Source organism: Centrocercus urophasianus, unplaced genomic scaffold (assembly GCF_019232065.1).
Source record: "Centrocercus urophasianus isolate 14NV4802_14NV808 unplaced genomic scaffold, USGS_Curo_1.0 seq_12, whole genome shotgun sequence".
NCBI lineage: Eukaryota > Metazoa > Chordata > Aves > Galliformes > Phasianidae > Centrocercus > Centrocercus urophasianus.
The window spans coordinates 4149340-4160893 of record NW_024884364.1 but is presented as its reverse complement, the minus strand read 5'-3'; the positions used below and the strand labels follow the sequence as shown (position 1 = coordinate 4160893).

The window sequence follows — 11554 nt, the reverse complement described above, 5'->3', positions numbered from 1 at the left end:
CCTGCACTCCACAGCTGCCAGAGTTCCCTCTGTTTCAAGGCTGCATGTGTCACTCAAAAATAACACAGAGCAGTGAGGAACAGCTTTTAAATTACAGTGAAAGAAGCAGGCCATGCATGGACAGGAAAAACACAAGCCTCTAATTGCTTGGGAGCCCTTGGAGATGAAAGTACCACAGGAATGCCACATGGCAGTGTTGCTAGCATTCATGCTGTGCTTCTAACTGAAGTAGCTTTCCATATGTACCAGTTGTGGAGAGAGACAATAATGAAGGTGGAGAAAATCACACAGCTCATTAAATCTGATGGCCTGCTATGTAACAACATGGGGAAGTACATGGAGTAAGCTTCCTCATACAGTGGAAATCACTGTCCAAAGCTGTCCATTCCCCACTAGCTGCACTGAAAGCCCCAGGAAAAATGCATTGGGGGAACAAGGAAGGTCCTTTGGAGCTGACTGCAAGTAAAGCAGCTGACTGGCATTTGTAGCAGTGTCTTTGTGAAGAAAACCAGGGTGGACAAGCCAGAAGAACATTGTGTTTCTGAGATGACTGCAGGATTGTACTGGAGAGAGGGAGAAGTGCCTCCTGCTGCGCTGGTATGTGCAAGGTACACAAACTGAGGGAATATCCAGCTCACATTTCTTCCTGCTGGAAGTAAGGCATCGAGTTCCAGCTGCCAATAGGCTGCCCAGACCAAAAGCTCACCTATTTTCCAAGCACTTAGGTAAAAATAGAGAAATCGTAAGTTGCAAGTAAAGCTTTTGCTCTATTATTGTACCAAAGCACTGCATCTTAAATAAAGCCGGTGATACTACTTTGTGTGCTCTTCGGGGCAAGCTGCAATCCCTTATCTAACAGCACACGAGCATGCAGACAGCCCAGGGTAAATGAGATCATTACCATACACAGACAGCCATCACCCTGCTTGCTTCCAGCAAGGGATCGACTTCCTTTCGCTGGGAGACCCTATCTTCACAACCAGCACTCTGAGCCCTCCGGAGCTTCCCCAGGAGGGAAGGATCGGACGCTCCGGCTTCATACGGCGCCCTCACCGCTGCGCAGCCATGAGGGACCTAAGGGCACCAGGGCGCGCGCTGCCCTCGGCGCCCCGCGGCCCCGCCCGCCGCCATGTCGCGCTTGCGCGCTACCCGCCCGGGGCGGGCTGTGCAAGATGGCGTCGAAGCCGACTCGTACGGCGGTTGAGGAGTACCGGCCTAACCGCTTCGTTTCGTTGCCGGCTGAGCTCGACCCTGCCACTTATGACACGTCGCCGGAGAAGCGCCGTGCCGAGGCCGAGCGCTTGGCCATCCGCGCCCGGCTCAAGCGGCAGTACCTGCTGCAGCTGAACAACCCGAAGCCGCCGGCCGTCATCGTGAGTGGGGCAGGGGCGCGGGCTCGGGCGCGGTCTGGGGGCGCCGGGCTGGTCGGGGAGACGGGGGAGGCCCGCGGCAGAGCCTGAGCCCGTCCCGGGCCCTTGCAGGCGGGGCCGTGCCGCCCTCTGCCTGTGACCTTGGTGTGTGCCTCTCCTGGCCTGCTCTGCTGGGTCCATATAGCGTGTTGCGGCCTGGGGCACTCTTGCAGTACTTCTGGGCCGTGGTTTGGGGCTCACAGTTTTCTTGCTGTCTCAGGAAGATCCTGCCTTGCTCCGCTGGGACTATGCCAGGACGCACAACATCTACCCCACTTTCCGCCCGACACCCAAGACGTCCTTCCTAGGAGCTGTATTTGCAATAGGCCCTATCCTCTTCTGGATAGCTGTCTTTAAAACTGAGAGGGTGAGTTCTGCTGGTTGCGTTGAGCATCAGGGAACACCAGGCTGTAAAACACAGATCTGCCTAAAGACTTAATTCTGCCTGCATCTAAGGGTGCTTAATACTAGTGAAGTATTAAGGGACAGAAGGCTAGTTAGTGCCAAACCTTCTATCTGAAAGTCTCATAGCTGAGTTGCAAAGTTGCAAACAGCTGAGTTGCACTGTGCTGAGGCCTGTGTTGCATCCGCAGATACAGCCAGTCACAGTTTCTCTGGTACGACATTTTGCTTGTATGTGGAAACCATAATAAAGGTTTCCATGGTTCCACTGACTCTAAATTAATTATAAGCTGATGACAGTGTCTGATCTCATCTGGGTTTTTGGGCTTTTGGAAGCTTTTGTAACTTGCTTCTGTTGTAAATCCTGGAATGAGGATGTCAGAATCTAAGCAGCAGCAGATTTTTCTGAAAGTAATCGACTATATTCATTAGAATTATAGAATTGCTCAGATTGGAAAAGACCTTAAAGATCACCAAGTGAACCACAACCTAACCATACTACCTTAACTGTGACAACCCACCATTAAATCATGTCCCTGAGTACCACATCCAAATGGTTTTTGAACACATTCAAGGATGGTGACTCAAGCACCTCCCTGGGGAGCCTATTCCAGTGCCTAACTACCTTGTAAAGAAGTTTTTACTGTACTTTGGAGTATGCTAGGTGACTGCCAGTCAGTGGCTGGTTTTATTTCCCTCTTCTTTCAGAAAAATAGCAAATTTAGATCAAGTAACAAACCAGGAAACACAAAGATCAGTATTATTTGGAATAATATTTTCTAGTATAAATCTAAAGCAACAAGTGCTAACAAACTTACCAAGCATGTTGACGCAAATATTGTTGGAACTTCAATATTTCCACAGTTCATTGTCACTCTGGATTTGCTTCATATGCTAAACCATGCTTGGGCTTCGCCACAAAGCGTGGATCAGCATGTGAGCACTTGAAAATAAACCTGAATGAGTTACATCCCTGACATGCATGACTGAGAATACTGAATCTGAAGTGTTTGATACTATCTCCAGAACAGTGTTTTCTGATTCCTTTACTGGTGTTTAGGGATATTTCCAGTGGTTTATAAAGCACAGTAGTTGTTATGTTTTTTTCTGAGTAGTGATTGTTGTGTGTCTGGGAAGCTAAAGAGGGATTTCTCAGTCTTCAGCAATTCTGTATTTATCCAGGCAGAAAGAGTCAGGGCAGTTTCTGTGTGCGGTAACGTGTCTCTGAAATGGTGGATGACTGCAGTGTGAGATACAAATGGGCTGAAAGTGAGCACATTTAGTGAACATCTAGGCAAGTTACTAAGGAGTTTCACCATACTTAGGTCTTTAAACTAGGTATGGTAATATATTCCTATACTCATTGCTGAAATACTAGAGTTGTTTTGCTCTTATCCCTGGCTGATTGAAACTTCCTGTCCATTAGAGTAATGATGAATGTTCTCTCTTCCACAGGATTATAAAGAGAAGCTTATCCGAGAAGGTAAATACGAGCGACCATTCAGTGTTTTTTAAGTTGCTGGAATCACAGTGCTGCTCTTGAGACAGAAGTAAATAAGATGTACTGTATGCTGATGTTTCTCCTTCAGAAGAATAAATCTTAATTACTCCTCAGTCGTCTTCCATCTTTAATAATTACGGAAAGTGCAACTGTGCAGAATCTTTATATCTATTGCAAATAGATACAGAGAGCATGTCCTGAGCTTACCAGTTAACTCTTTCGTTATAAAGATTTTAAAATGTGGAAATTGCTGCTGGCAGAGCAGTTCAGGCTGAAGGTTAAAATTAATAACAGGTTAAAATATGAAGCAATCCCTATACAGTTTCCTAAAAATCAATTGCTCATTTACTAGGTACTTCTTCTGTTGTTGTTTTGACAATGTAATTTGCCCAAATCAGGTAATAGACAAACTCCTTTTCTATATTCTAGTTAACTATTTAGGAGTCTGCCTGCCTGTTCTCCATAAGTTGATTTTTCCTTCCCTGAAAAAAACATAATCCTACACCCTATATTTCAAATACAATTACTGTACTGGTTTTGGAAATAGTGAACTGCACATTGTCAGTTTTTATGTGACTAAGCATTTCCACAAATTTTGTGATTCCTGTATGCAGAGGATCAAGAGCTAAAAAGATGAGGTGCTTCTTTTTGGCAGTGGTTCCTTTGCAGTATAAGAGAATTCAATTTCTCCCCTGGAAACAAGCTATGATATTTATAATAAACATGTAAAAAGCATAACTCGTAACTGAACCTTGTGTCTGCAGAAGTATCTCCTCTGCTTATTCTCTGCCAGGGTCAGTGATGTAGGGTGGCTACAGAATAGTCACCACGAAGTAGTGAAATGTGAGTGTGAGGAAAAGATCTTAACTCAGACTTGAATTCTCAGATGGCCTCTAGGTGCCATCACAGTCCAAACAACCCTCATTCTTCAGACAGTGTAAAGGAGCTTTTTTCCTGAATGTTGAGGTCAGCGTCAAAAATGCAGCCTTAAACATGAGTTACAAATCCTCCTGCTGTGAGTGCAGCCTACGTTACTGACTGCAAAGCAGGTCAGTTCTGGTAGGCGTTCTGTCTTGCATGATTAGGATGTTGGTGCAGGCCATTTGGAGTCTCCCTTCATCTGAGCAAACTGATGAGCCTCTTCACAGAATCAGAACAGCTGGTTTTGGAAGGGACTGCTGGAGGTCATCTTGTCCTCCTGGCTCGAGCAGGGTCAGAACTGTCCAAAAGGCTAACATCTCTGAAGCAGGTGTCCTCTGTGGGCAAACTGTTCCAGTACTGTCACAGTAGATGTGTGTTTGCTGATATTTAAAATAAGCAAACAAAAAAGTTTTTAAAGAAGTGTTTCCTGTTCTAACTCATCACTTTCTTGCCTGGGTCTTGAAACGTTCAGGCCGGCTGGAGGCTTGGCACTAGTAGCGTGCAGCAGCTACTCTGGACTTTGGCCTGCTTTTGCAATCCCATATGTGCTCCCAGCAAGCACCTGTCTGCAACTTGCTCTTCTACTGCCTTAGCTAAAGCACACCTCAATTATTTTCTTTGCAGAAGTGCTTCTAAAAGGTTACTGCAAATGATGCTACAAAATAGAGCTGTGGGTCACTGCAAGAGAAGAGGCATCAATGCATGGAGGATGTGATATGTAGGGAAAGAAATAACTACTTGTCTGAGCATGCTAAATTAACTATCTTCCTGCTGCCATAAGCTAATTTGATTTCCCAGGACTCATTTCCTCAGTTAATTGGAACTTCAGTTGCCACATGTGTAAATTTTGCCTTGCAGCTGCATTGTTTTAGGCCAGTTGAACAAATTGTTCAGGATGGGTTGTGGATGGGAGCAGCATCTCTGGTCTTCTAGGCCAGCCTTTGGCTGGCTTGCTGCACCTTCAGGAGTGTCTGCTATGTCTCCATGGGTTTGAGTATGGTGATTTGAGGAAGGCTGCCCTGCTTTTCTCTTGTGCTACTTCCAGATCTCCCCAGGCTGGTGGTTTTCGGGTTTTTTTTTTGTGAGGATCAAGCATTTGTTGCTGGGGGTGAGGTTGGTTGTTTGAGGCTGTGGTGCTGGGTGAACACAGGAAGAAGAGGGGTGTTCCCTTCAGAAGTGAAGAGAGAAGACAGAAGGGTAAGTGTGCCTGATGGAATTTTACCCTTGACTGATGTGTAACCACTCATTTCTGCTTCAGTGGTAATTCTGTAGCAAGAGAAACCCAAGCCTGCAGGTAATTGGATCATAATTTATGTCCCAAACAGAAAACAAGCTTTTCCTCTCAGGCTGTGAAACATTTAGACCTCATTTATTCCTGGATCAGTCTGATTAAGTCAATTTTTCTGACAAATGGAGCCTCCTGATCATCATCTTCTGAGTTGGCTATTTTAAAGTAAACATCTCCCTGAAGATTATATAACGTAGTGCTTTGCTCCTAGCTGATGTTTTTTTTTTCCCTGAAGGATCTGGTGTAGATCCAAGTCTGATGTTGTACATAACTGACTGAAGTGAGGTGTTCCAGCTCTGTGTTTCCTTCTCTTTTGGGAAATGGAAGATTGATCCTTTGGGGAAGTAGGAAGCACAGATCCTCCTGGTACCAAACTTAGTAACAGTTTCACATCCTAGACTGAAACACGTACCCAATCTTTTCAGTTTCCATGGGCGCAGTAGGATAAATCAGTTCCCTGAGAAAATGAAATGAGCATGATTTTCAGCAAATTAGTTCAGGATCTGAGAGGCAAAGTGCTTGGCAGCAAAATTTAGCACTACCTATCGGACTAAATTTGACATTTCAAAATGTTGTTTTGATATCACAACAAAAAGTGCATGTGCTAAAGCAGAGGCCTGAAGGTAGTTATGCATCTCATTCCCAGAATAATTGTTTGGGGTTTCCTTTTGTGCCCACACCCTGTGGAACAGGAGAGTGGCTCAAAGTTACCACCGAGGGGTGAGGCTTGAGTGTTCCTGTGCTTTTTGAGGCTCTTTGTAAAAGAGACATCAATTGTTGACAAAGAAGTCAGTGTTGATGGACAACTAAAATAAGATTGAAAAGGAAGCTTTTCCTTAATTAACAGTGAGGCGCTTTGGATTCTCTGACCTTTTCTAATCTGCAGAATGCTTTTCTGACCATAAGGGCTCTTCTTGGCAACCATCCACAGCCCAGCAGGCTGAAATGCCCTGTTCTGGTAGGAGGCTTACATCTGATAGAGTTTTCAGCTCTGTTTGGAAAAGTCTTCCCTTGCAGGTGGCATGAAATGCTTCACTGATCTTCAGCTTTTCCCTGTGAAAGGCACATCACACCATATAGTCAGGAGCCCTTGGAATGGTGGCTGTCACCTTGCATTTACAGCAAGTACAGCATTCATACCAACTGCATATGATGAGAGGCACTCAAGTAATTCAGCTCCAGAGTGGCACCAGGATAGCTTTAATTGGGTACTTGAAGGCTAAAAATAGTGGTTTTCATTTCATTTCCCGAATTACATAGGCATGGTCATTTTATTAACTTGGTGGCTGCTGGAAGTGCCATTCTGCACTCTCGTTGTCTGAGCTGGCTGTGCTGCCACGTATAGGTCTGCTGGGTTTCCTTGTTTTTGTTCACACACTGCAAGAGACAAATCCATCTCTTTACTTGCAGTTAGGGTTGAAGTGGCTTTTCAGAGGTTCCCAGCACTTGTAGTAGTTTTTATCTAGGCGGTTGGAGGTCTTGAGGCCCCACTCAGTAACAGCCATACTGAGGGAAGATTCAAACATGAAGGCCTGGTGGGAATAGGAAAGGTAGGTTAGGAGAAGGGAGAGTCTGAATCCAGGCAAAGGGACTCGACTCTAGCACAAACAGGAACTGTACACATGTCCAGCTCTGCCAAATTCTTCATCCGACCTGGTCAGCCCAGGGGGAGAAAACAACTCCCAGCAGAGATAGGCACATCTCTTCAGAGCTGGTGCTACAGTGCTGGTGTTAGCCAGGTCCCAGGAGTGACTTTGGACTCTGCATATCCTGAAAGCCAGGTTGCTCAATAAGCTCTAGCTCTGAGCCTATTGGTGATGATTTAATTTTATTTTAGTGAGTAAGAAAGGAAGACAGTTATGGGTTTGACTTCTTTGTCCATAGCCTAAGACAAAAATTAAGTTAATCAGCATGAAAATTCCCAGCTTCCAGCTCAGGTAACAACTTATGTGGTCAAAGCTGCCACATCTCATATCCAATCTGCCAGAAGTGTGAATGCTACAGCAATTTGGTCCAAGAACTTTTCCACCTTGCTTGTAGGAAGCTAGGCTTTGTGAGTGTCTCAGCAGCAATATGTTGTGCTGCATACAAAACCTTACAGGCTCCTTACCATAGTCCCTTCTGCAACTCTCTCAGGCTCCAACTTGGCTTTGCTCGCCTTCTCAAAACAGTCAGCGTCTGGCCCGTGTGCAGTCATCATGCTGTGCAAGGTGGCCCCTCCAGGCTGGAAGCCCTCCTCCTTTGCTTCATAATGGCCTTTGATGAGCCCCATGAACTCACTCATGCAATTCCCTAAGGACAGCATAGAGAAGAGTTTGTAACACAAAAGCAGCCAAGAGCTTGAAACCCACAGAGCAGGCAGTATGGGGAGTGGAGGTTAATAAACATGGCTGCACAGGAGAAGACATCAGGGATCCTACAGGCAGTGCTTGCAAAGTGGTAAAGGTTCTATCACACTTTCAGTTATCTGGAGTCAGAAACAGAAAACTCCCTAATATGAAGGTGCATTGATGTGGGTAGACCTGTGTTTCTCCTGCTACACTGATCTGCATAAGCACTGAAGCTGCACACAGACTGTGTCTGGGTAACTTGGTATCAACAGACCAATATTGGAGATATTAGAGATCTGAAAGCACTGGAAAGGTAGTTCAGTGTAATCATCCTTGTGTTTCTGAGGCACAACCACCTGGTGAGACAGCCTAGGCTGGAAGCACAAAATTATTGTGTTCTGTGTCCTTCTGCCACTCTAGTCCAGCCAGGGACTTCAGTACCTTATGCTTTTGATGCACACAGGATCTACTTAGTTCTCAAGAGCCACTGTGTGCACGAAGACAAGGAGACAAATTCTGTCCTTCCCTAAGGAAGAATACCTTAGGCAGACCCTCTGAAACTAATGGAGTGATGTACCCTAACTTAGCAACAGATAGCCAGATCCAATAATGCAGTACTTACCAGTTATACTCCCTCTGAAGAAAGTGTGTTAACAACTGTCATTGCAGTCTTCCAGCTTTAGTAGATCTGATGTGACTAAACAATATGGCAGCTTTCTGCTGAGTGGTCAGTTTGCTGCAAAACCAGGACATGCTTCTGCAGCCCTGCTATATATAGCCTTTTTTAACCACTTGTTCTGTCTTTGGTAAGTACAACCTGAGGCCTGAAGTATTTAACAACAAAACTAATTTAGCTCAGAGCACAGTTGGCCTAAAAATGTATGCAAACAATCATTTATTTTCATCCCATGTTGCCAGCATCTCCTGTAAGAGTTGATTGTACAGGCTTTTCATTGAACTCACTTAAGTGCTGTGCTTGGAGCAATCAGGGAGCAGTACAGGCTGTGAGAGCTTCATTACCAATGTGCCCTCTACATAACTTGTCGTATCACTTGGGGAGAATGGGCTGGTGAGTAGGAAGCCAGGCAGGGACTTATGTGTTGAGCAATTTCTTGTTCAATTGCAGGTTTCCTATGTCACTTCCAACAACTTTGGTGTGCTTCTGCTCCCTGTCTGTAAAATAGCACTGTAAAATATCCTCTCCAAAGACAGTGTTGCGAAGTCAAAAAACCTCAGTGGCTATTAGATATTCTGTCCTACCAAGATAAGAATCATACAAACACTCTCTCAGACACGGATGCAATATATACACCTGGTATAAAAGAGGTATCAGATATATTTCTACCTCTGGCCCAAAGACTGTAGGAGTAATTCACAACCTCCAGGCATGTAGAAAGTGATGGTGAGAAATTTTTCTTACGAGCCATCTTTGTATTGAAATAGTTGTGGTGTCTAGGGATGTCTGCTAAGGTGGGAAATTTTTGGAATACCATGGCTATATTCCTGCTTGGGGCAAAGTTAAGGCACCAAGCAAACCGTAACTCTGAGTGCACCAAAATTCTCTGAACGCTTCTTTGAACAGACTTTTTAATGCACATGAGAAGAAGAGGCCAAAAGGCATTTCTGGGAAAAGAACTCTTGAACTCTCTACAAGATCTCTTGAAAAATGTTTGGAAGAGAACATTTACTGAATTAGTGTTTCTCTTACCTCCCAGTTTCTTGTCCTGCTATGCCTCTGCAGTGATGTAAAGTTCTCATCACAGCACAAATTTCTGAGGGAACTAGTAAGCACAGCATCCTGAGAGCTAGCTGTTGTGATTCCAACTGTACCCATTCAAGCTTTAGTCTTCTATGTCTGGGCTAGAGTAGATGCATCGTGGTCGCCATGGATTCAGTGCTAAACCTATGGCCAAGGCATTGTTGTCAAACAGATACCTGTGGTAGCTGTCTGCGTGGAGTCTGGTAGGGAGCCAGGTTTCTAGCATCCATTCAATGCAACATGTGGCAGGGTCTACCAGAAAGAAACTACCCCTAGGGGTGGTGACAAAATCCCCCAAATACAGCCAGTTCTCAGTCTGAGAAGGAGCCCAGTTCCTCCCTCTGGCTTTTGTAAATGCCAGTGGTACCTCCACCACTGTGCAGGAGTGAAGAGGGGCTCAGGAGAGCCAACCCAACCCTTCACTGCATCTCTGAGCTCACCCTGCTAGTTCATGGGAGCTCTCACAGTGCTTTACTCCATGTGTGTTGTCATATTTTCCATTCTCCCATTCTTTCGTACCTTACTGAGTTGTTCTATAATTCATGGTTGGATGGCAGGATAGTATCTGACCTGTTCATGCAGTGCAATTTAAGTGTGCACCCCATCTCAGCGGGAGTCCCTTGGGTACAGGCACAACCACCTATGCCAGCACAACCAGCCCTCACCTCTGAGCTTTCCCGAGATTCTGCAAATAATAACCTCTCTGGTTTTGTTCATTTTTCAAGGAGAACTCACTGACTTCAAGAAGCTGTGTGTAACTGTGCCAAGGGCAACAAATGAGACTTTTTCACTGTGTGTGCTTTCAGATAAATGGAGGCTTGTTTTTTCTGTGCCTCTGCACTCAAACAAAACCCACAAAAACCAGACGTACTGTGGTAGTAAGGCGGCCGGAAGGTGTTGTTGGCAACCCCCCATCGTGGGGGGAATATGACAAAGTCAGCGATTGCCACTCCAGGACGGGTCGACTTGGCTGTCAAGACAGTGAAGATAGATGGATCCTGAAAAAAACAACAAAGCAAAAAGCATCAAACAGAGCATGACTCAGGTCACCCCATCGATAAATGTGGATATGAATATGCATAACAGACCTTGGCCTTTCCCTAATTTCCTCAATTTGAGGATCTCAAAATAATTTGCTTTCCTTCCCTTCTCACCCTAATGGGTCACAATTCCTCTTTGTGTAGAGGAGAAAGCTGAGTGTGTGCAAGCATGGTATCCTTAGGATTTGGGATGCAGCACTGTGACTCCAGGAGCTCCTACCTCCTCTTTCTTGGCAGTTTTTGAGCACAACATCCTACCAGGGGTATTCACCTCATAGCACCAGTGGCTGACTAACAGGGAGAACAGAGTGCAGAGAAATTGTCACTTGCTTCAAGGATTTTTGAAGTTTCCACTCCAGTAGAGCGATTTTCTGGGCTTTGATCCCAAACCTATCTTTCTCCTGGCAGGTTTTTCCAGAAATTAAACAATGCTTTCTGCTGGTTGTCTCACTAGCGGTGCTTCCGTCTCCTTGCACACCCACTTGCAGAAGCAGCCAGGAGATGGTATGGCTGTGGGCACCTCTCCCACTGGGCTGGTTTCCTTTTTTAGAAGAGCTGCTCACATTGATTTTTGCTTTAGTTATTTTCCATAAGATCTAGAAATTACTGCAATGAGAGCTGCCAGCTCTTGGAATGTGTTTCAGGGGCTCAGATGAGCCATGGGAAGGAGTACAATTGCAATAAAAGGATGAGCCATGGGAAGGAGTACAATTGCAATAAAATCAAGAATTTTAAGCACACGTCTTTTCTCTGAGTTGCATGGTGCAACACTGGCTTCAGTATTCAGCCCTCTTCCAGAGCACAGGCTTTCTATGCTAAGTTGTTTAGGAAGCTGATCAACCTCCAGTTCTGTCATTGCACCACCATGGAGGCTTTTTTTTTTTTTTTTTTTTTTTTTTTTTGA

General features: G+C 45.1%; 2 protein-coding genes across 2 annotated transcripts in view; one reads left to right on the top strand and one right to left on the bottom strand.

The window, feature by feature from the left end:
* Window positions 1-1148: 1148 nt before the first annotated feature.
* On the top strand, window positions 1149-3425 carry NDUFB4 (NADH:ubiquinone oxidoreductase subunit B4). The gene is made up of 3 exons (XM_042810888.1): window positions 1149-1373; window positions 1630-1776; window positions 3267-3425. The coding sequence occupies exons 1-3, from the start codon at window positions 1173-1175 to the stop codon at window positions 3324-3326; spliced, it is 408 nt and encodes a 135-aa protein (XP_042666822.1). The 5' UTR covers window positions 1149-1172; the 3' UTR covers window positions 3327-3425.
* Window positions 3426-6705: 3280 nt separating this feature from the next.
* Window positions 6706-11554, bottom strand: part of HGD (homogentisate 1,2-dioxygenase) — an 18877-nt gene continuing 14028 nt past the window's right edge. The window contains exons 12-14 of the mRNA XM_042810886.1: window positions 10482-10608; window positions 7632-7813; window positions 6706-7053 (exon numbers count right to left, since the gene is read on the bottom strand). Of these exons, the coding sequence (XP_042666820.1) occupies window positions 6922-7053; window positions 7632-7813; window positions 10482-10608 (441 nt within the window). The 3' untranslated portion in view covers window positions 6706-6921. The remainder of the gene's footprint in view (window positions 7054-7631; window positions 7814-10481; window positions 10609-11554) is intronic.

Coding starts and splice junctions, on each gene's coding strand:
- NDUFB4 (XM_042810888.1), top strand. CDS start 1,173: ATGGCGTCGAAGCCGACTCGTACGGCGGTTGAGGAGTACCGGCCTAAC. Junction 1,374..1,629: donor CGAAGCCGCCGGCCGTCATC/GTGAGTGGGGCA, acceptor TTGCTGTCTCAG/GAAGATCCTGCCTTGCTCCG. Junction 1,777..3,266: donor CTGTCTTTAAAACTGAGAGG/GTGAGTTCTGCT, acceptor TCTCTTCCACAG/GATTATAAAGAGAAGCTTAT.